The 26,313-nt window shown below is 42.5% G+C and overlaps 1 protein-coding gene across 6 annotated transcripts in view; it reads right to left on the bottom strand.

Moving 5' to 3' along the window:
• The window catches only part of mitfb (melanocyte inducing transcription factor b), a 49,070-nt gene that overhangs the window by 8,618 nt on the left and 14,139 nt on the right, over positions 1–26,313 (bottom strand). For 2 of the 6 annotated variants that reach the window (XM_015976135.3, XM_015976136.3), the window contains exons 2-4: positions 16,218–16,458; positions 3,071–3,286; positions 2,892–2,987 (exon numbers count right to left, since the gene is read on the bottom strand). In XM_015976135.3, coding sequence (XP_015831621.1) covers positions 2,892–2,987; positions 3,071–3,286; positions 16,218–16,458 — 553 coding nt within the window. Of the gene's footprint in view, positions 1–2,891; positions 2,988–3,070; positions 3,287–16,217; positions 16,459–25,422; positions 25,722–26,313 lie in introns of those variants that run through there. The other 4 variants (XM_015976137.3, XM_015976138.3, XM_015976139.3 and 1 more) reach the window with 3 other exon arrangements.

Here is a 26,313-nt window from a genome sequence, read left to right as displayed (position 1 = left end):
AGTAAAAACTTCTAAAGTTTGGGAGCATTTTCAGTTAAATCAGGCGAAGACATGCAATGTTTGTAGGTCAGACTTAGCATGGCACGGGGATACTACGGTGATGATGCAGCGTCTTAAACGCAAGCATGTCAGAATCATCAGCGAGGAAGGAGAGAGCTCGGTGTCCGGGTAAGTTAAAAACTTTTCAAATGTGATTCACCCAAGCCCCGGATTATTACACAGGCTAGACATGCCCTAAGCTCGTAAAAAAAAGTCTATAAAATTGTAAGCGCGACGCTATTAGATGGGGGGGGGGGGGACTCGCGCCGCTGCGAACCGGTTCCGCCGTCACATTTCCGCAGAAACTGGTTGATCACACCGGGGCCAGACTACTAGCATGTGGCTTTACAACCACAATGTCCTCAGAAGCGAAAACGCTCTTAAAAGGGAGGGAGGAGTCCTAACTGTTGCTGCAGGCGTGTTGTGTGAGAGTGCAGTTATATACTGGTTAATATATTTTTGGGTTCAGTTGCTTTCATGTGGCCTAATGTGAGTCTGTTTGGGATCATTGGAATGATCAGCAGCATTTCTTGATGTGACTTTATGGCAGTTGCCCAGGGCATCATCACAAGGAGGATGGCATTCATTTATTTTTGTTTTATTTGGTATTGTTTCAGTCATTTTTGGAAATAGTGATTAATTTTGATTAATTCACAGCCTATGTTTAATTACATTTAAAAATTAGTTGTTTGACATCCCCAATTATAATAAATGTCCACAGATGAGATCAAACAAAACAGATGAGAATTGCCCTTAAAGAGCAAGTCACCCCCAAATAAACTTTTTTTTGCTGATAAACTAAATAAACGAGTGTCTAATCGTGCTGCAGACACGTGTCGTCAATAATTTGGCACTTCAGTGCATCTTAGTTAAAATTTAAATATTCTGCCTCAAACTGGCAGTGTTGTGCCATTGTCAGGTAAAAACTCTGCACTGTATTTTAATTTAAATCTGCCACCGCTATTGGCTAAGAAGTATGCTATGATGTAAACTGGTACATTATGATGTCACAATGCTGTCGTGAGCCTGAGTGTGTGTGTATTTGTTAGCGGCTCCGCCCTCTCGGTCTGCCAGGCAACAGCATGTGTTGCATTTTTCAAACATGAAGCGGGAGTGGAGTTAGACTCTGGTAGGGGTTGACTTGCTCTTTAAGCTGTTTAACTTGGACCAAGCATTTTAGGTCACAGATAGATGTAGCTTAGGGTCTCTGTCTATACACCTTATAAGACAATTTAGGTGATGGCATGTTGTTTTTCTGCTATTGAACTGTTTTCTAATAATGGCGTGTTTAATAAAGTGAAGGAAGGAGAAAAATAACGTTTCCCTAGCAGTTTTTTAAAATGTCCCTATGTAATCCGATTAATCGATTAATCGTGTCGAGACCCCATCCGATTAATCGATTATCCAAATAATCGTTTGTTGCAGCCCTAACACACACATACATCATTCATCTCACGTCTCACTCCACCTTAGTTCCATCAGTACACAGAGTGTTAAAGTTAGTCTTGTTTAAATTGTGTAGAAAGAAAGCTCTTAAAGGGACATTATGGAAGTGTGACAGCCAAAACATGTATAGAAATAATAAATGTCTTCTTCATACATTCTCCTGCAATGCCCTGGTCCTGTAGAATGAGCCCTGGCATTTTTACTGTGATTGCCTGTTTTTCTGTAAACTCACAGAAAAAGAGAGATGCTCGGGTCGAGCAGGCTGCTTCATGCGCGTTCACGCTCAGGCATCGCCCGTAGCATTTGCTATCCGTAGCTTTAGCAGCAGAGAGAGAGGCAGTGCCACTTTGTCGCTGTTCCTAACGCCTAGTGACAAAGCTAGCTACATTTCTGAGGACCCTTAGCTACTTTCTTCTAGATATTTCGTGCAAATTAGCAACAAAAAAGCCATTTTCGCTCCGAACCGTTCTTTGATGTGACGTTGTTTCAGCTGTCATCAAGGATATAAATGTTACAGATGCTGCGAATATCACTGGTGTTTAGCTCACCTTATAAGATGCCTGACTCTCATGCAGAAGACCTGGGTTCGATTCTGGATGTGAACATAATTTATTTAGAGTTTCTTTTTTACATTAATGGTATATTTTTTTTACAGTAAGATGCCCAAATTTTTATTTGAGACTCGCCGAACGACATTGAATTCACAGATGAAAAAGATGTGGGTTCAACTTTCATTTTGGAACAATTTTTCAAGCAAGGGAAGGGAATGATCTGAGCATGCAGGAGGACTGACCCATCATAAACCTTTGTCGGCTGTGCTGAAGAGAAAGGTACAGAACCACATTATTTAATTAATTAGCTGTGCCTTGTCCTGTCCTCTGTCCTCCGGCTCCCCCCCCCACACACACACACGGAGCTGACTGACTCTCAGCTGTTATTTTCGTTAAGGAGTGTGCACGTACAGCATGGGCGCCTCGTGCACGAGCCTACTATTGAAGCTGCCGTTACGCTTTTGGCCTGAGGGGGCGATCGTGAGCGTAAAAATTCAAAACTCTGTAAAGTCCCTTTAACTATTATAAACCTGACTCTCTCCCTTTCCTCGGAGTTAATACGAAGTGTCGCTTAATCCCTGCAATAAAAAGTTCTGATCTTCTGGTTAAAATATTCAAAGATCCATCAGATTGATATTTCATATTTCTATGGAATCTCACATTTTATGGTTCATAAGTATGATGTAAACTACCCATTGCTACATATTATTTATCATCCAATCATTCCTCACATTGTGACCTTTCAGCAGAGCTCAGCCTAGCTCTGGGAGCAGGCTAATTACTGGAGACGAAGCACCACACGCACGCACGCACACACACATCACACACACACACCACACACACACACACCCGTACCGTGTTAGCCATCTGAAGTCCTGGGTCCATCATGCCGAGGATATCATCACTGTAACTGGACTCCAGACTGATAATGTCGTCAATGACATCATCCATCTGGAAGCAACAACAAGCTTAAATCGTCTTTGCTAACACAAAATGTTTATAGAAAGTTTCCCCCCCCACCCACACACACACACCTCTTTCTCGCAGTTAGAGTTGAGGGTCAGTAAGGCCATGGGGCTGTTGGGGGCACTGTTGCCCGGCCCTGGCGGCATGCCCCCGTGGTCAGAGGACTGGTTGGGGCAGGGCAAGCTCAAAGCCTGGGAGCCAAGCCTTCCCAGGTAGCGCTTCACCTGCTGCTGCTGGGAGCGCTGGATGTGGTACTTGGTGGGGTTTTCCAGGTGGGTCTGGACCTGTTAACAAAAAATAACAACCATGTCAGATTCAGGCACGAGTGATCACAGGGAGGAAGTTAGTTTTATCTGCTGACAGATAAAACTAACTTCCTTTAGCTCAGAGTCTCTCCTGACTCTCTTCATGCAGAGCCAGCTCAGATATTCTAATAGATGGGACAAACACTTCGTTACGCTTTATTATGCTAAGATGCTGCCAAAAGATGATATCTATCTCTGCATTTGCAAATTTATCACTCTGATTGATCCACACAACAATAATGATCCTTAAATGTGTCAGCAGCTTTTCCACACTGCTGCAGCAACCCAGCTCTCGTTTACAGATCTGTTATTAAACCGTCATAGATTTAGGTTTTGCTGCAACGATGAATAAACCCAGAAACTCAGCAGTGAAAAGGACATCTGCACATTAAATCAGTTCTAATCAATGACATTTTCCCAAAGCATAATGATTTTGAACATACCTCATAAGGATGGTATCCAAGCATCTCAAGCATGATTCTGTCTTTTAGGCTGCTAGCATAAAAACAAAAAGCACTCCTGTGTGTGACTTAAGACGAGGCTCTAATGCGCTTTAAGAGCTTCCTTCTCCTCCGCGCCTCCGAATACAAAGAAAGACACACTCGGCTCGTCATTTCAAAGCCAAGCAAAGTAATTATCTACGCTTGTTTGGGGATCTCAGTAAGCACAATCGTCCTTTTCAAATTTGCGTTGTTTCATGTAAAAAGTGTATTTATTCTTTAATGGTGCATCACTTGATGTGAGGTTACGGAGCCAACAGTTGGAGCCTTTGTTTTCCAGAGCCACCTCTCTGACCAAAACCTGCCTGGGGCTGTTACTTTAGCCCGTTCCACTCCTTAGACCCATGTGGAAGCCTGGCATTTGCTCCCAGTTTAGCACAGCACAAAGAATACAGTCTGCTCTGTCCCCGTTTGTCTGCAGCACCAGCCTCGGGCTCTCTAGTTGACTTTTAAAATCGGCAAGAGCATGGGTTTCAAAACTAATGAATAACAGCTACTGACGCATTTATTGTGCTGAAGCTCAGTGGACACCTTTAAAGTGACCACAGGGTCTGAATTACGGGTTTCATGAAGATATGAGTTTAATAATGAATTTACAAACTTTTCCTGAGTGGATGCTAGACTATTCTCTATTGTATTTGTGATATGACTCAAATTTCTATCCAAAAAACCAGAACATTTAGTTTCAGCTGCATTTTCATGTGGTCGCCAGCTAAAACCGAGGCTAGCACTAGCTAACGTCCTTTCTGTGTGGGTTATGAATCATCACCTTTTCTGGGTTAGGGTTAGGACTTTGCTCTGAACTTTGTTCTGCCTGCAGCGGACCTCTTCTCAGCTCACCGTGAACACCCTCCTTAGACTCTCAGGAGAAACTCTTCTGTTTGTTTGGCTGGCCGCTCCCGTTAGGAGTTACCAGATCGGTCTCAGCTTCACCGGCTATGTTGCCAGCTCTGTGGCTACATCCGCATGTTGCCATGGTTACTACCCATTTTCAAGTGGTGAAAAATATGGCTGTGTGTTCCGCAGAAAATGATAAATATTTTTGAATTTGTCATCTGATGATTTGTTCTGGTGGCTCTGGGGTAGGGCTGGGCAATAACTGGAGAATTTATTGTTATCAAAATTCCTGACTCTTATCAAGATTTTTCCCATGTCAATAAATTTGGTAATAAAAAAAATGAGAAGATGTGTGTAGGTTGGCAACGTGAAGCTGTACCACTTTGAGTCACGCAAAAATGTGACACGACAGCCCCATCTAGTGGACAGCTTTGGTTTCTGCACATACCTGTGGTTATCGTCCACTTATCGTTATCGAGGGGAAATCCTCAACATATTGAGATATTGACTTTAGGACATATCGCCCAGCCCCACTCAGGGCTTAGGAGTTTCCTGTTAGCGGTAGCTCGCTGGTTCAAATCCAGTTTCCAGCTGTGTCAGTCGTCGTGTCCTTGGGCAAGTCACTTCACCCTCCTTGCCTGCTGGAGGCCTCTGTCAGTGCGCCAGGGCAGCTGTGGCTACAATGTAGCTCATCACCATCAGCATGTGTGTGAACGGGTGAATAACTGTGGTATAGGGCGGGCAGGTCATGTATTTAGTCATATTGCACAGCCCTCTTAGACATAAATAAGCTATTATTAAGCACCAATATAACAGCGATATGGAAGAAAACACTCACCAGATTACGACCTTTTAGACGTTGGAATTATGACACTGATGTTTTATTCTGTGAAATTATGTATTTGAAATTTTTATCCTAAAATACACCAGCAAAAATTTCATCTGCAAAAATTCAGTGATGACGTTGTCATAGCATGCTCACATCTGGATTCAAACAATTCACGAGGGACTACTTTTCCTCTCACTACTTTACACACACACACACCTGTGTGTAGCACCTAACCAAACAACCAACATGTCTGTTAAAGCAACAGTACCGGTACAACGGCAATCACAAAAACTTCTTACGGATCAATAAAGTATTTTCATGATGAAAGAAATAATAATGATAATAATATCATTAATATCATGAACCCTGAAAATGTTCTGGTTAATTACATTTTCCTGAGCAGAGTGACTGTTTGAACCTCACGGTAGAAAATGGTTTGCAGAAAATCACTTTGATAGAATTAATTCATTCTAAGCAACAAAAAATAATGATCTATTTTCTTCCCAGAATGAACAAACACGTTTCCTGATGATGATCTGGGTGGTCCGGAGTGTTGCTTAGAAGTCATCCACCTGCTCCGTCTGCTGCTCTGAGCTCTACCTGTCTGGTTCTGTCCTCCACCCGCTGCACGGCGCTGCTTTGTCCTGTCTGACCGGCGTGTGTGCCAGCGAGCTCGGTCCAACTTTTATTTTTTATACCGTGTCCTGTCTGGCTGTAAAACAATTAAATTGATGTCTGAATGCTGAAGACAAGCCTCACAGTTTTTCTCTCACAGGTTATCAGAATCTACTTTATTGTCAGTGCCCCAGCATCCAGATGCACAGACACTTGTCTCCGCAGCACAGCCTGACCAAGGTTACACACACAAACGTGTAGAACAAAAACAGATATAGGCAGACCACGACAGCTGCCATTCTTCTGCTATAATGCCACGCCTAATACCAAAACATTATTAGAAATATTTTCGGTGGTTTTGAATCCCAATGGACACGGAGACAGAAGTGAAAGAGAAAGGAAGAGGTGGGGGAGGGGGTGCTTCACAAGGATGTGCATCTAAACCTGCAGAAAGAGAGAAAAGGGACACAAAAATACAACAAAACAAAAATATCACTGCGCCCACAACAGTATATATATATACACCGTAAATCCTCTAATACAGGCCGGTATTCAATTAAAGGCCGGGTCTCCAATTTTGGCCGGTGTCGGAGTCAGCAGAGGTGAATAATGGCCGGTCTCTTATTGTGGCCGGATGGAATGTGGTAACAAGCAAGTATGAGCGTCCCAGCGGCAAAGTTAAAGTCCACAAATCAATCAGCAGGTGGCAGTAGAGGTTCACGCAGACCTTTATTAGGCTTTTTCTTCAACGCTTTGTAACGCTACAGACACGATCCTCTATCACGCTCCTACCACACAGAGTCACGGTGTCAGTTAACCATGCTAATTCAACCCGCTCCACTGAACACACATCACCTTCCCTGTGGCTTACATAACACTCACACAACACGCAAATCAGCACATAGGAACTAGCAGAACGATAGGAAACACATATAACACAATACCCAGAATGCACCTGGCTTACAACCCCAGCCAGGTCATTACACTATCAAGTTCAAAGAGAACGTGCTGATTATGCTGCAGAACACTCTGGAGAGCAGCAGTAGGGGGTGTATGAACTACAGTAATCCCTCGTTTATCGCGGTAGATGCGTTCCAGACCTGGCCGCGATAGGTGAAAATCCGCGAAGTAGGGACTCCCAGCATGCCCCTCGCGGGGATTCCCTCCACGTCGCACCTACGTCACAAACCGCGGCTATAAACGGAAGTCGCCTTTCCAGCTCACCACTCAGTCATCGTTTCTTCAGATTCATGATCAGAGTTTCCAACCTACCGATCAATCCAACGAACTATCAGCTCATAGTAAGTTATCTTACTAACTTCTGGAAAGCCCGGCATTTCCGTGTCACTTCGTTGACGCTCGAACGCTCGGGGGTTTCCTAGAGCACCGACGCTATCACTTCCGCGTCTGTGAAACCACGCTCCCTATTGAATTATCGTATGATCACATTCTCTGTGATCAGCAACGCGCTGTGCCAGACCGTAGGTACTGACACGCGATCGTTCATGTCGGTTCATTTCCTTTAATGTTTTCTGTCTTTTATTTGCGCCTGATGTGTATCGCTGCTGTGGAGCGGGGCGCGTCACCTTGTCCTCCGACGCACTGATCACTGATACGGCCGCCAAATAGCGAGCGCTCCGCTGTTTTAGCGGTCGGTAGATCTTTTAGAGCTGCAGTTCAAAGGTAACTCATAAGGTGAATATATATGAACCCAGGTAGCAGTTTCTCTTTAGGATTGAGAGGAGATACAGGAAGATAATAAACAGGCAGGACAGAAAAATAGTCAAATAAAAACAAGTTAGTTTTTGTACCTGCTGGTTGCAACAAACAGACACCATTGAAGATAATCAGAAGTGAGGAACAGAAAATGAAATAATTATTTTAATGTTTAGAGCAGCAGGAACTCCGAGAGGCTGCAGGCGCATCAGTGAGTTTGCGGCCGCTGCGCAGGGGGAGGGGGGAGATGGCTGAAGCAGAAACTACCGTTGTTAAAAGAAATGTGTTTAACTTTGAAAATGTGGGCGCACTTTTAATTGTCAAAAAGTCCAGCGAACCATTAGTTCATTTTGCTCAAATAGAAATAGAGGCCTGCCTCTAATACTGGCCCTCCTTCCAATAAAGGCCTGGAGCTTGATGAGCTTGAGTCAAATACAGGCCCGGGCCTGTATTAGAGGATTTACGGTATATATCAACTAGAGAGCCCGAGGCTGGTGCTGCAGACACACTGCCTGTGTGTTGGGGTTTACCCCGGGGGACGAGAGGGTAGCTTCCCTGCACCTTCGGGTCGGGGAACGGGTCCTGACTGTTGTTTGTGCTTATGGGCCAAATATCAGTTCAGAGTACCCACCCTTTTTGGAGTCCCTGGGACGAGTGCTAGATAGTGCTCCATCAGGGGACTCCATTGTCCTGCTGGGGGACTTCAATGCTCACGTGGGCAATGACAGCTTGACCTGGAGGGGTGTGATTGGGAGGAATGGCCCGCCTGATCTGAACTCGAGTGGTGTTTCGTTACTGGACTTCTGTGCAAGCCGCAGTTTGGCCGTAACGAACACCATGTTCGAACATAAGGATGCCCATCAGTACACTTGGTACCAGGGCAGCCTAGGTCACAGGTCGATGATAGACTTTGTAGTCGTATCATCGGACCAAGCAGCCATGCCAGACCCAGAGACCTGGGAGGTTACAAAACTAAAACTAAACCAATTTGAAGAAATCTGGCCCAGTCGGCATTAGAACCCGGGTCCCCTGCATGTAAGTCGGTCGCCTTACTAAAGAATCCCTGTTCTCTGCAGCAACGGCTCCACCCACAACCCAGAGACGAATTTTTAATGAGCTACGGCCACTAAGTAGGACAGAAGTACTAGAAAACGGCACAGGTTTTGTGATTTAGGCTAAAACAGCTAAATCATAGTTTGAAGACCACGGAGAACTATTTAAAACAGCTAAACAGATTCTTAAGAGTGGGATGATGGAATAACGTTGGAATCTCTACATGAACCAACAGTAAAGCCTAAAGTTTACAGACTCAATGTGCAACAGAAACAAATCTGAGCATGCATGGGTACAGAAGTAAACAATAACTGATGTAGGCTGTTTTCATTCAAGTTTCAATTTCAATTCAAGTTTATTTATAAAGCGCCAAATCACGACCAGAGTCGTCTCACTTCACACAGTAAACATTCCAATACAGGTCAGGTCATTAAGCCAATCAGTCAAAAGTTTCCTATATAAGGAACCCAGCAGGTTGCATCGAGTCACTGACTCGTGTCAGAGTCTTTACAGCAATCCTCATACTAAGCAAGCATGCAGCGACAGTGGAGAGGAAAACTCCCTTTTAACAGGAAGAAACCTCCAGAGAATCCCGGCTCAGTATAAGCAGCCATCCTCCACGACTCACTGGGGATGGAGAAGACAGAGCGCGCGCGCGCACACACACACACACACACACACACACACACACACACACACACACACACACACACACACACACACACACACACACACACACACACACAACATATATACTAAGTAATGTTTCTATGGTTACATTGTGATTTCTTAGTAAATATTCTATTTGGTGAGAGATAAACTTTATTTTATTTATCCTAGTGAATCTATGGTTAAACAGGTAAACTAGTAGTAGTTTTTTGTTTACTTGTTGTTTTTTTTAACCCGGACACATTATTAGGCAAATCTTGAAATCATATTTGATCTAATAATGAGGAAAATCTGGGATCTACAATCAACGTGATTTAGATAAAAACAAAATAGAGAACTGAATTTAATGCTAATGTACAAACACTCAAAACGAAAATCCTTTAGTCACAGAGAAAATCTGAAAGGACAAATATATCACTAGAAAAAACAGATTAGATCAGGAGACAATAGGAGACCTCCTGATTTGTCATGATCACACTGTACCTCTGCAGTGGTCTCTAGTAGGAATGAATGCCTTGCATGTCGTACTCTGGGTACAAAAAGCCCTGGTGCACCTGTTTCAGAAGATTGCCAGGTCAGTGGAGAGCTTCAGACAGGATTTGGATTCTTACTTCCTGATATTTGGACATCTCTCCTCTGACTGGATAACAGCAACAAAACTACCACCGACTCCGTTTGATCTTCCGTCTTCAAAAATAACACGAGCCTGGAGGAGTTCTGCTGTGTGGTGAAGTTGCTTATGCTAACAGTTAGCTTTTACTAGTCGAGACGTTTAGTGACAGTGTGACGTAGATCTGTCAGACTTTTCTAATCCTAGAGTTTCTCTGTCTATTTTTATCAGAAGCTAATGCAGGAGCTAGGTGTAGGAGACTCCTTTCATGTTCAGCCTGCATGAAACACCCAGAGAGACTGATAATAATCAGAATTAATCATAAAAAATGGTTTTCAGTGCGCCGCACCTTCAAAATACTTCCATAAGAAAACAGGGACATACAGGTGTATCACCTGTAATAACTGGGCAGATTATGTCAGCATGAGTCGTAAATGTGAACTGTCCCTTTAAGTTATAAACCGTCTGTATCTGTGAGCTTATGTCTCCATGATCTCCTCACACACTTTGTAATAAATGGGTGCTGTGTACTTCCTGCATTTCAGGAGCCAGATTCTCGGTCGGCTGAGCTCACGACCGTGTCACGCCGCGCTGAGTCGACACATATCCTTAATTATATCTGCATTTAAAGTGTAGATGAATCATCTCTGCACCAGCTTTGTAGCTCCCAGCTCGTTACATCTGGAGAGACGTTGATCATTGTGGTGAAATGGACAAATTGAAATACTAACTACCAGGAATAGGTCTGCTGCGAAGCTTTCAATGGCAGAAAAACAACAAGATTAAAATGATTCAACACACTGAGTTCAGACACTACCAGAGTTCACATTTTAAACTCAAGTCATCAGAGTGGAGCTGTGATTCAAACGTATCACATTATGATGTTGAGACGTTTATAGGGGTCAGTTTACAATAAGGCTCCCCTCACAAATGTCTAATAAATGTGTTATTAATGAATCTGTAACTCTTTCTAAATGGTAAATGGCCTGTATTTGACATAGCGCCTTCTAGAGTCATAGAACCCCCCAAGGCGCTTTACAACACAATCAGTCATTCACCCATTCACACACTGGTGGGGATGAGCTACAATGTAGCCACAGCTGCCCTGGGGCGTACTGACAGAGGCGAGGCTGCCGAGCACTGGCGCCACCGGTCCCTCCGACCACCACCAGCAGGCAAGGGGGGTTAAGTGTCTTGCCCAAGGACACAACGACAGCGACAGACTGAGCGGGGCTCGAACCTGCAACCTTCCGATTACGGGGCGAGCGCTCAACTCCTGTGCCGCTGTCGCCCCATAAATCTCTAGAGTAGCTTTATTAAACAATTCAGACTAAGTTACTACTTTTAAGCACAAGAGGTATTTGGAAACATAACTGCTAGCATATATTAGCATGTCAGCAATTATTTATGATCAATAAACATTAACAACAGTAAGACAAGCTCACAGGTTAAAGATTTATAAACATATAAACAAGCCTCGTAGCATTAGCCGTAACACAAGCAGGTTTTACTATAAGGCTCCTGGTTGGCTTCTATAAATGTGTAACAATCATATTTAATAGCTGTGGGTATGTAAAACGCAGTGATAATGTATAAAGTTATAGTGTACAACATTATGTCTACAAGAGCAGCCAAAGCTGTTAAAACAGCAGAGAAGACGCTATGGGAGCCTGGGAGTCCAAATACAGAGGTAGAGTATGTACTAATGCTTGTTGCTCTATAGAGGAAATGGGTGAGGTGCATTTCTAAATGCACCTCTGTGTTTTGCCCTCATTCTGCGGTCTCTACTTGTGCTGACTTCTAAAAACACCTCGGGACACGTTTAGCCTTCGAGTTGAGAGCAGAGTAATTTTATTTATACTGGATTGTTTATTAGATCACACAGTTTTTGCAACTATTTGAAGCTGAAATGAAAACACAAAGTGCACACAGAGGTTAATTTCACTCCTTATAATGCAAAAATGTAACTTGCCCCATCATTTAGCAACTGACGGGACAACATTAACAAATGGAAATGAAGCTCAGAGGTAAAACAACAATGCATATGCTGTATTAGAAATGGGCTTTGCTGTTAAGTAAATGATCTCCTTAACTGCTGGGATTTATTTTTGAACCTTTGTATAACTCCAAACTCTCAGCTTTAAAAATAGCTGCTGTAAACATACGTTTACAGAGTTTTGCTGTACACAAAGATTCACTGGTTCTCTGTAAACGTTTGTCTGTTTCTTCTTCATAAACTCAGGAAGAAGAAAAAAAAGTGGTCACCGAGTAAAAATAGAAACAAATAACATTTACAGCAGGCATCTCCTCAAGTCTCATACACCAAGTCCTAGATTTTTCACGTCCTAACGGGGAACCAGGAGGGCGTTTCAGGCATTTTTACATCAGAAAAACAGAGAAGTGCCCCGATTTAATTCAGAACAACTACAAACACCCAGTTTTACATCTGCTTGATGTTCACTTTACTTAATGCAGGTATGATGCAGTAGATCAGTGCAAAACAAACGCATCTATCAAAGTTCAAGCAGTACTCAACGTAATATCACCAATTAGCCTACATAATAACTAGAAACTCTGAGGGATCTGCACACGGGTCACGATATCCAGTCCCAACTGGAATTACATAAAAATTATCTGTGGCATGTTAATGGCTGCATCCCAGGCCTCTTGAGGTTGCTATGGTTACCATATCTTGTGAGAGATGCTCACACACAAAGCAATACAACCGGACACCATACTGTCCACCACGGGGAACGCTGAAATCAACCAATCAGAGAGCTGGATTTGCCCTCCTCTTTGGGACAGCAGAGAGGGGAGGAGATGGTGAACTGGCTGATGGGTAAGTGTAAAATAAACCAGCTGATGCCTGAGCAAAGCCATGCAACGGTTAGTTATTTACGACAGGCACCCTTTAGACAGCAGCATCGTACGTGTCCACAGAGATATCGTATCCATGCGTTTTGGACCTCAGCGGACACTGAGGGTCATGGCGTTTAGCTCCGGGGATATTTCGCATCACAACAAATGAAAGGACAATTTCAGAGTTTAGTTGACTTCATCAGAGCCCTTCAAGGGCTGCAGACCACAGACCAGAACGTTCTGGTCTTGCTGCTTTCAAGAAAATAATGTTAAATGTGACTAATTATTTGTTTTAAATGTCAAACGGAGAGCCCCCCATCCGCAGTGTGGCGACTAAACAAGGTGGCGTTCAACACCAACGGTCCGAAAGCGCAATACTACTCTGACACGGATAACTAGGTTTGTCAGTGTGAAAAATCTAAACAGCAGAGGCTGAGTTTACTTTACTTCGGTCTCCACACAGAGCATGGTTCAAAAATGTGACATCAAATTCCAACTCACTGCATCGTCAACCACGGGGAAGACAAGGCAGCGTTTTGTTTCCCGGCTGGTTTTTAGCCATCGACGGGCCAGAGGGCACCAGCAGCATCACCCCTAAAGACTCAGAAACTCAGCAGGAACAAGCACAAAAGATGCTGCTGTATTTAAAAAGGCACACAGACAAACAATGATGTGTATTTTTTTAACTAGCATGCTACAGGCATTCCATGATGGTCCTGCCCGGATACATTAGCAACACGGCTCCCATTTGCGACACAGACTAGAAGAATGGGCCACTTTGTCTCACGTTAAGCTGCTAATGTGCTTTGCAGAACTAGCAGACAACAACTGGGATGCTAACGTGAGCGGGCGGCTACACCCTGCTAACATGTGGCCTTCCTTGCTACACACATAGCAGCATGGCATAGGATTTAAAGTTAGCATAAACGGTCTCAACTGTATAGCTTTTACGGTGAGGAAGGCAACAGGCTAAAGTCAAGCCAGTGCAGCCAAGTCTGAGCACTGAAGACCGCGGTAGACTTTACAGAAATGTTCCCCTGGGCCATGCAGACTAATCCTTTCTACACGGACGCTTGTGGCTTTGTGTGATCTTTAAAGTAAAGAAATGGATTTATAATAAAAGTCCGAGACAAAAACGTGCAGTACCTTCTAAAGCAAAGCTAACTGTATAATCCAAGAGGAACAGTGTGGTTGAAGTGTTCATTGTTCTCTTTCTGCCACCACAAATCCTACAAAAAAATCAAATTATTTTTTAACCCGTTAGGAAGTTTCTCCGCTCACTTTTCAGAGCAGTGTGCGTTTTCTCTCCCTCTCCTAAATATGCCATGGATTTGTGGGCTAATTACAAGCATTCTTCACTGAATTAGTGTTCAGTGTGTGGTAGGGCTGTGCTCGCCTTTGTCTTGATCCCTAAACTGATCCCATACTTATTCTTGCGAGGTCAGAGGCCAGTTGGTTAATTAAGGGTCCGATCAGTCTTTAGATAAACTCATCTGAGCTTAATGTTTGCACTTTCTGAGGTGCAGCAGCTCTGCCTGGTACCCCTGAGCTTTGGAGGGACCCTGCTAATCTAGCCACAGACAGGGGAGCAGGTTAGCCCAGCTCAACAGCGCCAAGCCTGAACGGCCTTTTCATCTGAAGACTTCAGTCGAGCAAGAATGCCCGTAAGCTCTGGCAAGAGCAGAGCGGGGACTCAAATTTGATGTATGGTACACAGGGTGAGGGTTCAGGGAGGGGGCGCCCTAAACCTCTCAAAGAGCAGCAGATTATGAAGAGTGAGTGTGTTTGTGAAGCACGGTCAATGTTTTTAATGAGTTTACTGTATTTGTGCCACACACACACACACACGCGCGCACACGCACGCACACAGATTTAAACAACAAAAACTTCAGATTGTGTTCTTGATATGAGCTTTTGGGCCACCATTAAAACTTTGATCTATGGTTCCTTTAGGGCTCCTGTTGTTGCTGTGAGGGGTCCTATGGCTTCTTATGATGGGGTTTAAAGTGGGTGGCGGGTCCCCCAAAAGGCTCAGTGTCAGGAAGTAAGCAACGGGACTTTTACATCATTAGTTATCAAAGACAGAACAGCTTTAATAGGATCTGACTTTAGAGTTTGTTTGACAAAAGAACTAAATGAAATCAAGAGAAATGTGTTTGTCAGAAATGGAGACGTGTGTCTACTTTTGGATGATTTGCTGAATATCAACACAATAAGCTATCCTGATTACCATCCATCCAACAAGACAATAACAACTAACACGTGCCAGGCCTTAAGCACATACCTGTTTCATAGCAACACCCGCCATAACTTATTCTCTAAACGTTTGATGAGTGGCTCACTTCTCACTGATGAACAAGAATCGTTTCCAGAGGCTTGACCTTGAACGCACAACTGCAGCGGTGCATATTTCACTGGCTAGAGTCAGAGGTAGAGGTTTCACCCACAACCACTCACCTTTGTGCCTTGTAGAACAGTAAAATCTCGATTTTACGCAAAGATGGCTCAACAAACACACCACCAGGAGAAAAATAAGTATCTCTGCCAAAACAAGCAAAGGCATCACTAAAGAGTGAATTAGAAAATCTGGCTGCAGACCCTTCCACGTCGACAACGTGCACAAAGTTTGTGTTTCAAAAATAAAACAGCAGCTCAAGTCCACCCGGAACGGCCCAAAGTAAGAACGTCCTGAGCCTCTCCACAGCACATGGACCAACAGAATCATCAACACCTGCTCTAGAAAACGCCACACACACACAAAGAGACAGACTTACCAAAAGGTCCTGTTGGAATTATATCATGGAGAAACAAAGCTCTGTACTCATTCGGAAAATCTTAAAAGTCTTCTGTCCCTCAGACTGCCAGGGAGTCAAATCCATGAAAAGATGTGAACGTAGCTGAGCAAATAGGATTAAAGATGGCTAAATCCAAATGGCTGGAGGCACAGCATGCATTAAAGAGGAATTCTCTCAGGAAAGATAATCCCCATACACGCATTTTAACACACTTCACTCACTCCCGTCCTCCCTCTCCTTTTTGTACACACGGGCGTAGTAAAACCACGGCTGCCTGTCTGTCTGTGCACGAGTCACAAACTATTAATACAGCCGGACCACTCAGACTGCAGCAGTGACGCATAGATTTTCCCGAGATGGAAACTTTACACATAAACAGTCTGCTAATTAAACACACCCACATCCCTCAGCAACTGGAGCCGCTTACCTTCAGCACCTCCATCGGCACCTGTGCAGCAGGTGGTATGCTGGCGGGCGTGCTGACATTGATGGCGGGGCTCTGGGTCGCTGAGGTTTGTGGGTAGTGGGACGACTGCTGCTTCTGCTGCTCGCGCCGCTCCTGCTCCTGCAGCTGCTCCCGCATGAGCTGCTGCCGCAGAAGGATGCGTGATGTCATGGCCGAGGAGCTCAGCGGGGGCTTGGAGGAGATGTGCTGGTGCGACGGGCTGCTGCAGAGAGAGGCCAGGTGAACCATCAGAGACGAGAGGCGAAGAGACGGGGAGTAAAAACAGACAGAGGGTAGATGGAGGTCAGGCGGGGAAGACGAGGTCAAGCAAGAAGAGAGATCAGATCAAAAGAGAAGATGGAACGGTTACAGCAGGTCACTAAACTCACTAAACTCTTTTAGTTTCCTCTCAATGAGGCATCCAAGTCATAATTTCATGAAGATAATGGATGCTGTTGTGGTGCTTCTGGTGGATCCAGAGCGTTTTAAATGTGCAGGATTCAACATGACAGAAAGAGGAACAACACTAAAGAAAAGGCTGCTTCAGTTTTCCCACTCTCTTAAATTTAGGTGGCCACGACCCAGACAGGGTCTGAAAATAGAGAGACTGCTGAAGCAGAAGTTGTCGGGATGAAACCTTCACGGAGGGAGTGATCCGTTTGATACAACCCACGTCTGGCCAATCCAGCTGTGCAGTAATCGCACTAATTAGCCAGAGTGGTCAGCGGCGTGTTGAGCCCTCAACATACCATAATTCTCTCCTCAACACTGAACGCCGTCTCTTTGGTCTGATACCGCACGGACTGACGTCTGGACAGAATCCTATTGAGTTAAAGTTTATTTCAGCTACGTGTAAAAAAAAATTGAAATAAAAACAAGAGCTATTCATCTCACCACCAAAAAGAATAAACAAACTCTACAACCGGAGGGAAAGGAAGCCGAGGCTTATTAAATGCATATCCTATACACAGATCTCCTTGCAGATCCACCATAACACAACATCAAAGACAAAAAGCAACAAGAAAATAACACTAATTTAGCCAAATTCATCATTTTCATTCATTCCCGTGTTCATTTTGTTACTTTGTAGTTCTTAAATATTTTCTCCTTCAGTGCTTTTTCAGCTTCTCAATGACACTGTACCGTAGTTTGACTCCCCAAATGACACACATCTGTATCTAACATTAGTTCTGACTCAACCTCTAAAACAGCGGTGTCAAACTCATTTTAGCTCAGGGGCCACATTGCGAGAAATCTAGTCCCAAGTGGGCCGGACCGGTAAATTTAAAACAACTTCAGATTGTTTTCTTTGTTTTAATACAATCAATATGAAACAAGGCTGGAGCCTGAGGACAGTGTATCCAAAATAGTACAAGTACAACACCTGAAGTGTACTTGAAAAATAAAAAATAAAAAATCAATCAATAAATAAAACATTCCTTAGTGATTCAAAGAGCTTACAGATCACATGGCTAGATCAGTTTCATGCAGCACTTAAAGTATATTTGACTCATTTTACTTTACATCTTTTAGCTTTCACCAGCACATCAACATCAGAAGTCACATCCTGAGTGGCGGCCATCTTCAGGATGTGATTCAAGTTCTTGTGTGAGCCTTGAGCGCAGCTTTGTTTTATTTATACTCATTACAGAGGAAACTTGCTCACAAAGATACGTTTATTTTCACTCTACATTCTAAAGTATGAAAATAAAGTTTACACAACCATCTCGCGGGCCGGATTTAACCCACTTGCGGGCCGGATCCGGCCCGTGGGCCGCATATTTGACACCCCTGCTCTAAAAACATTCATTCATTCATTATATTTGTTTTCTCTTAACACAAACATCCTGAATGCACGAGGAGAGACTGTTAGTCTTGGCTTGAAATAATATTTTCAATGTTTTAATACAAACAATATCTACAAATTTTAACATAAGAGAATAATTTGTTGGTTGGAACACCAAAGGGAGATTTGTGTATTATTCTTACAAATTTTTTCTGAATCTTCACAATTGGATCAATATTTGTTTTATACCCATTTCCTCATACCTAAAAACAGTACAGTCGGCACGGCATGATGAGGGTAAAATATAATAAACGCACACATCTTTAGTTAAAAAACACTTGCTTTGTAAATAATTCCAGTAGTTGTTGATAGTTTATTTTTTATGTATTCAATATGTGGCTTCTAACTAAGCCTATGATCTAAAATTACTCTTAAGAATTTAATTTCGTATACGGTTACAATTTCTTCATCATTTTACTTTATTTTTATTTCATTGTTAGTTGCAGAACCCCATAAATTTACTTTCATTTTCATTAAGTGATCATTTATTAATGTCAAACCAGTCTTTTAACCTAATCAAGCCTTCTTCTACTAGTGTCAGCAATTATTTTACGGCTGATTCAGAAGAAAACAAAGCTGTGTCATGTGCAAATGTAATGAATTTCAACTTGTTGAGTGCCCAATATTCACATGCAGTAAAATAACTTAGGCCCCAACACAGAACCTTGCGGAATGCCACAGAGAACACTTTTGATATTTGATGGTATTATTAAACTCTACATACTAAAGTCTATTACTTAAGTTACTCCTCATCCAATTTAGCATAATTGCTCTCATAACACAACTCGCCAGTTTATCCAAAAGCAAACAAATCAAACACCTTACGTATCGATAAAAACCCCAACGGCACATCGCTTATTATCCGTAGCCATATTTTCAACAAATTCCATCACTGCCAAGGACTCTGATCGGATACTCTGAAAACCATATTGACGATGACTGAACAAATCACATTTCTCAATAAAAGAATCAAATGTACTAGCAAACAGTTTTTCAAGTATTTCAGCAAATTGAGGTAGTAATGGCACAGGGCTGTAGTTTGAAATTATACGCTTAACCCTATTCTTATATCGGAATCACCTTAGTTTTCGACTTGTCAGGAAAAGTCCCCGTTTGAAATGATTCATTGCAAATAAAGGTAAAGGGTTTGATGACATATTTAATTACTTCCTTTATTTAAGACAAACACACCAAAGATGGAGTCTGAAATGGCTCAGCTTCAGCTTTATGCTCAGCAGCAGTTTTCCCGTTTCACAGCTAGTCCTTTTTTTTTTTAAAGATCTTTTGTCCTTCATGGAATCATGTTCAGCGCTCCGTTGTAATTCCTCAGTCTATGTGGCTTTGGGTTTTTGTGTTTCCTTTCATCCTGAAACTTTCAAACACAAGTCTCTGGCTCTAAAGTTAAAACTCAACATTTCCCCTGCCGCAGATGAAAGCTTTTCAGCTTTTTTGGCTTTAATCTGCACCGGCTGTTTGAATTCATACACATTCCAGTTCTTTCACTTCCTCTTTTTTTTTGGTTTTACAGGGAAAAGGTGGAGTATTTGGAACGAGAGGTAAAACCATCACAATTGTTGTTAAACTAGTGCAGAAAAAAAGAAAAAAATAAGTTCTAAATAATAATAATAATAACAATAATAATACATTTTATTTAAAAGCGCCTTTCAGGACACCCAAGGTCACTTTACACAAATGAGATTATCCGCAGAGCTACTGGTTATTTGTTAAAATTACATAAATCCAAAGTTTTTTTTTTAACTAGGGATGTCCCGTTCCATGACGATATCGAAAGTAATTCGATATCGGCCCAAAAACACTGTATCGGATTATATCGGACTGCATCAAAAATCTCAGATATAAGCAGTCCATTAAGGTTCACATTTTTGAAACCGGTGGCCCTTTGATGCATGAATTATGAAATCTTCAACCATGATTTTTTAAACAAATTTTTCCATTCATCTTTAGGTGTGAATGAAACAAATTTCCACAAATATTTTTGTAACATTTAATAATTTACAAATAATTTATTACATGTCCACCTCAGTGGACAGCGTGCGTTCTGAACATGAAATATGTTGGCTGGACTTACTGAGGTCCAAATGGACGGGCTCAAATGCAATAAAGTCTTCAACAGCTGTGCTTAATAGCAAAAAATAAATAAATAAATAACAATTTTGAGTACCTGTCCACTGTAGTGACCATTATGCATCAAATGGTTTTTTTCATACTTACTGTTATTGGCTCTTGTTCTCCGTTTGAGTAAAATCAAGTGATCAAGCCTTTCATACATTCCACACCATGAAATGGATAAAAGTCTGTATGATTTGTGCTGATATTGTATCGGTCAACACTGAAGGCTGCAATATCGGTATCGTATCAGAAGTGAAAAAGTTGTGTCTGTACATCCTAATTTTGAACTTAAAAAAATGACTTATTGAACTAAAATATTCCCCCTACCCTACATCGATACTGTTTTTGTAAACTGAATAAATAACAAGAACTCCCATTGGCTTCACAGTGGTGTATTAATTCAATTCAATTCAAGTTTATTTATGAAGCGCCAAATCACGACAAGAGTCGTCTCAAGGCACTTCACATAATAAACACGCCAATACAGGTCAGGTCATTAAGCCAATCAGTAAGCATGCATGCACGCACGCACACACGCACGCACACACACACACACACACACACACACGCACACACACACACACACACACACGCACACACACACACACACACACACACACACGCACACACACACACACACACACACACGCACACACACACACACACACACACACGCACGCACACACACACACACACACACACACACGCACACACACACACAGGTTACATTGTGATTTCTTAGTACATATTCTATTTGGTGAGAGATAAACTTTATTGTATTTATCCTAGTGAATCTATAACTAAACGGGTAAACTAGTAGTAGCACATCCAATGTCAAAGAAAGCAAAAAGTTATTATCAGGAGAGGGAGAATGTTTAAGTGGTTAGCAGCAGTGTGCTAGTCGATGGCCCCCTCCATGAGGCCACCACAGCTCAGCAGAACATCGTTGTAGCTTCTTCTGGGGAGAAAAACACTTAGAGAAAAAATAAAGTTAGCTAAAAGATCTGCCTCCCATCCTGTTTTTAGATTTTCTGGGAACCACCAGTAGACCTGCAGTCTGAGAGCGAAGTGCTCGGTTAGGAACGTATGGAACAATCAGATCACTAATGTATGATGGAGCTTGATTATTAAGAGCTTTATATGTGAGAAGAAGGATCTTAAAATCTATTCTGAATTTAACAGGTAGCCAATGTAGGGAAGCTAAGACAGGAGAGATATGATCTCTCTTTTTAATTCTCATCAGAACTCTAGCTGCAGCATTTTGGACAAGCTGAAGACTTTTAACTACATTCTGTGGACTTCCTGAGAGTAAGGAATTACAGTAATCCAGTCTTGATGTAATAAATGCATGAACTAGTTTTTCAGCATCACTCCTGGAAAGGATGCTTCTAATCTTAGCAATATTCCGAAGGTGGAAAAAGGAAATCCTACAAACCTGTTTAACCTGGGATTTGAATGACATGTCCTGGTCAAAGATAACACCAAGGTTCCTTGCTTTGTTCTCGGAGATTAATGTAATGCCATTCAGGTCAGGTGATTGACTAAGCAATTTCCTTTTCTGGATTTCTGGTCCAAAGATGAGAACTTCCGTCTTGCCTTGATTTAAAATCAAAAAGTTTTGAATCATTCAATTTTTTTGAGTCTTCAAGACAAGCCTGTAATCTACCCAACCGATTAGGTTCATCAGGGTTAATGGATGAGGTTATTAGTCAGCTGCAGATCACACCAGGGACTTTTCTACTTGATGTTTGCATGTTTTTCTCATAAATCCGTCAATTAATTTCCTGCCAGAGTCCGTAAATATGTTTGATAGAGCAAAAGTCAAGCGCATTACCCTCAGGTGTGCATTTATAAGATTGTTTACATTGTGCACAAAGAAGCAAAATAGGTTATTTCCCAACACGCTTCGATAGTAAATGCATGTAATATTTTGGCCTTTTTATGTGCAAAATAAAAACACACATAGTTAACAGCTGTATGATCTGAGACAAGAGAACTAGGGATTACATCCAACAGGATTGATAGGCTAACGGCTAGGCTGAGAGCAGCTCAAAGTGCCCAGGTGTCATCTTAAAACGGCTCTACAGTTAAAGTCCCATTAGTTGTCACACACACTGATGTGTATGCGACATCTGTTCTCTGAATTTGACCCATCCCCTGGGGGAGTGATGAGCTGCAAACACAGCCGTGCTCATTAATGTCCAAACTGCCATTAATGTTACCCTGTAAATAAGTTATAGTATTAATTTTACAGTTATAGTTGGTTTGGCAGAAGGAAATGGTCCTAGACGGTCAAGAAATCATAGTTAGCTGCAGCTGTAAAGGTAAATAACGGTAAAAATGGCAGAATCAAGTCGTTTACAGGTTTATATTAGGCATCCATTGAAATGAAAACTCTTGGCTGAAACTGAAAATCATGAAACTAAGGCTGGCAAACCAAAAACAGAAATAAACGATTGTTAATAATTATAATCATAGCATTTGTGGGTATGATGTGTACTAACCTCACTACAATCAAAGCATCGCAATAAATCAATTACAAAAAAAAATTATTTATGCAGCACTGACATGATAACAATGCACAATGTAAATCAAATATCTGAATGAATTGTTTCACTCGACCCCACTAATGTGATCATGTTTAAGGAAGAGTCAGAGTTTCGTTTGGTTCAACTATTTACTGAAAATCACAGAACCTCTAAACTCCGAAATGATATGTTTTTATAATCAACTTTATTCAAGCCTGATAAGAGTTATGAGTCCTGGGGCCTCATTTATTAAGCTTGCTTACGCACAAAATGGGGTTGGAAAACTGCGTAAGCAACTTTTCATGCAAACTTTGGGATTTATGAAAGAAAACTTAGCGGAAAAATGTGCGCAACTTTAAGTTGACTAAGGACCTGGCTTACACACATCTTGGACACGGAGAGCACCTGCAGTGTTGCTGCTGAGAAGGTAGGGCTGGGCGATATGGACCAAAACTTATATCTCGATACCTTTTTGCTGAATTCAGATATACGATATATATCTAGATAATTTTCCTCCTGTAAAATATTTACAAGTTAACTCACTTCAAGCGGTCTTGAGAAATTATAAACATCAATCAGTAGATTAAATACATAAAAATGTATTGGTTCTTGTCAAACTTTAACCTTAGTGCCTATTCTCTACCAGTCTGAGCTTTAGAAACACTGGTACAGCTGTCTGTTAACACACACACACACACACACACACACACACACACACACACACACACACACACACACACACACACACACACACACACACACACACACACACACACACACACACACACACACACACACACAGCCTGAAGCGCAGAATACAGAATGCAGAATATCAGCATGGGGGGGGGGGCAGATTGAGACAGAACATCATGCGTCTGTGACAGTGTGTGTCCTGTCACTGTGACCCGGTTGATCATGCACCCTGGCTACTTGCACAAGGGAGATCTCTGTTTGGCTGACTGGTTAGCGTGCGTGCCTTTCACCTGGGAGTCTGGGGATCGAATCCCGATTGGACCATTTTTTATATCCGCCACAGATCTCTCTGAAGAACTCACAACATTGACGGCTTCAGCAACGCTGTGCCACTCCAAAGATTTCCTCTTATTTGTTTTGCAACAGCAATTCCTTTCATTTCCCCGCCTCACCCACAGGTACCTCAATTTCTGCTTGTGAAATAGTGCTTCCTTGATCTGCAGTCGTGATCGAAATGCTGCAACAAGCCGGCTTATATATATGCATGAGAAACACAAGGCACTTTGCATTGACTATTTATGGCAGTAAGTGGGCATGGTGAGGGTGGGATGTGACTTAAAAAGCAGCTGAGAACCTCTCTAGATAGTTTCTGATTTATCAAGGGGAGATTGCGTGCAGCTGTGCGTACTCCATGTTTGATAGATCACAAACCTGCTTGGCGTTTTTACTGAGCTCAAGTACGGTTTCAGTAAGGATTCTACGCAATGTTTTCTAAATTAGACCCCTGGTCTTTACTGTTGTATTTGCACTGTGTTGAAGCTCCATTATAAACATGGTAGCTGCATTTAATCAGTTTGAAAGAAGCACACAAATTGTATTGTTAGATCAGAGGAAAGAAAACAATGCATTTCTGTAGCATTTTTCCAGTCAGGGAAATGCTTTCTTCAGCACCCTTCACACACTGATGGTGGACACCAACGTTCACACTGACAGAAGAGAGCCTGCCACACAAACCAGGGTTGGAGCAGCTAGCTCAGGTCAGAACTTAGCTCAACCTGCTTCAGCACTTCAGACCAGCCATGAAGAGAACAAGATCATTTGTTCATCTAATAAAGATTTTATTAATATATTCTCCATATAAACACCAAAGAATGACAGCATTTATTAACTGTTTTCTAAGAATAGAGGCTAATTAGCTGACATGAATGGAAAGTTGTTGTAATGAATACTTGAATTGTTTACTTTGAGTGTTGGACTACACGAGTCACTGGAAACGTTAGAGAGCAAAACCTATCCTGGTTTTAGTGTTTTGTGGCTTTTGCTCTAATTCTAAAACACTGAGATACACAAAAAGCTTTTTTGTCACATCTGTGTGTGTGTGTGTGTGTGTGTGTGTGCGTGCGTGCGTGCGTGCGTGCGTGCGTGCGTGTGTGTGTGTGTGTGTGTGTGCATCTGGCAAAAGGGGAGGTGAAAACAATGGCAGTACAGTGCTGGAGAGCCCTGCCTACCTCCACTCATGATTTGTGCTCACTATTCTACACCATCATGCCCACCGTCAGTCAGACAGGCAGGCTTGAGTCTTTAATGCAGGATTTAACTACTGACATACGGCAACCAGAGAGGGACAATTAGTAGATTTGCATGCAAACAGACTGGCAGGTCTGGTTTGAGTCAAAACATGATGTCCTAAAAGCAGGAAGGATGTGTAAGCAACCCCACAGCTTTGCAAACAGATTAACAAATGAACATAAAGCAAATCCAGGTAACTCTGTCTATATTTACATTTGAATCTACAATTTGTCATTTATCCAAAACTCACAGAAAAATTTGCACAACATTCGTAGCAAGAAGTCCTCTAGAGCTCCAGCTGTGTCTAGTTCCCACCCTCTGTCCTTCACTTGTACATTAAGTGCCACACACACACTCGGCTTTCAAAGACATGCCTCATTGCCTTGCAGCCATATCAGAGATGCTGAGGTGCCATACTCACAGACAGTCAAACGAGCAAGGTCTAAACACTTGCACTCCAGCAGCCTCCATGTTTGTTTGTTTTCCCTGAAGGTGCACCACCCGCCCTTGGAGAGCAGTGAAAGTCATGCTGGCGGTGCAGCACTGAAAGTGTGTCAGAGGGGGGAGGCTCCAGGGCCCGGCCTGGAATCTCCAATCGCCTCACAGAGTCCGAGGCAGAGGACCAGCCCCGTCCAGAGCAACAGCAGAGCAGAGGACACGACACAGCCCGGCGTCCATCAGCACGCCGTGTGAGAACACACGGATACGGTTTCACCCGGAGACATGTGTCGACACGTGTTGGGCCACAACTCAGTAGTAGTCGCTGTCCTGAGACACCCTGATGTGTCCAAACGGGCAATAGGAATAAAATGTTTGTTTATCCTTGTGTTGTGATGAATCTCGTCATCAGTTATTAAACGTCCCTTCAATAAAAACAAGTGGAGTAACATGTTTTATCTTTAAGCCTGCTGACGTTTTATAATTTAAGGAGCTTTAACTTAAAAGCACTAACTGAATGGTTGCATGGTTAGAGTTTTTGAGTAAGACTCAAAAACATCAAAAACAGATCCCTGACGTGAACTTGAAATTCTCACCTTTGTTTCCACTTGGGGCCGATTTGAGCCTCTTCGCTCAACGCACTTCCTCCATCTATTTCTGTTTCCCGTTGGAGTTGAGTTTCTTATTGGATGTAGAGGGAGTGTGGTGGGATTGTGTGGTGATAATACAACTTATAAATACTTGTCTATAGAGGGAATGCAGGACAAGAACAGTGTGAACGGTATGAAAGGACAAACTGGTGACATGATCTTAAATTAGAAGGCTGCCAAGAAACTCTACAGTTAAATCCTGCAGACCGAGAGCTTGTGATCAT

Source organism: Nothobranchius furzeri, chromosome 15 (genome assembly GCF_043380555.1).
Source record: "Nothobranchius furzeri strain GRZ-AD chromosome 15, NfurGRZ-RIMD1, whole genome shotgun sequence".
NCBI lineage: Eukaryota > Metazoa > Chordata > Actinopteri > Cyprinodontiformes > Nothobranchiidae > Nothobranchius > Nothobranchius furzeri.
Note: the sequence above shows the minus strand (reverse complement) of the source record. Positions and strands in the feature narration are given on the sequence as shown.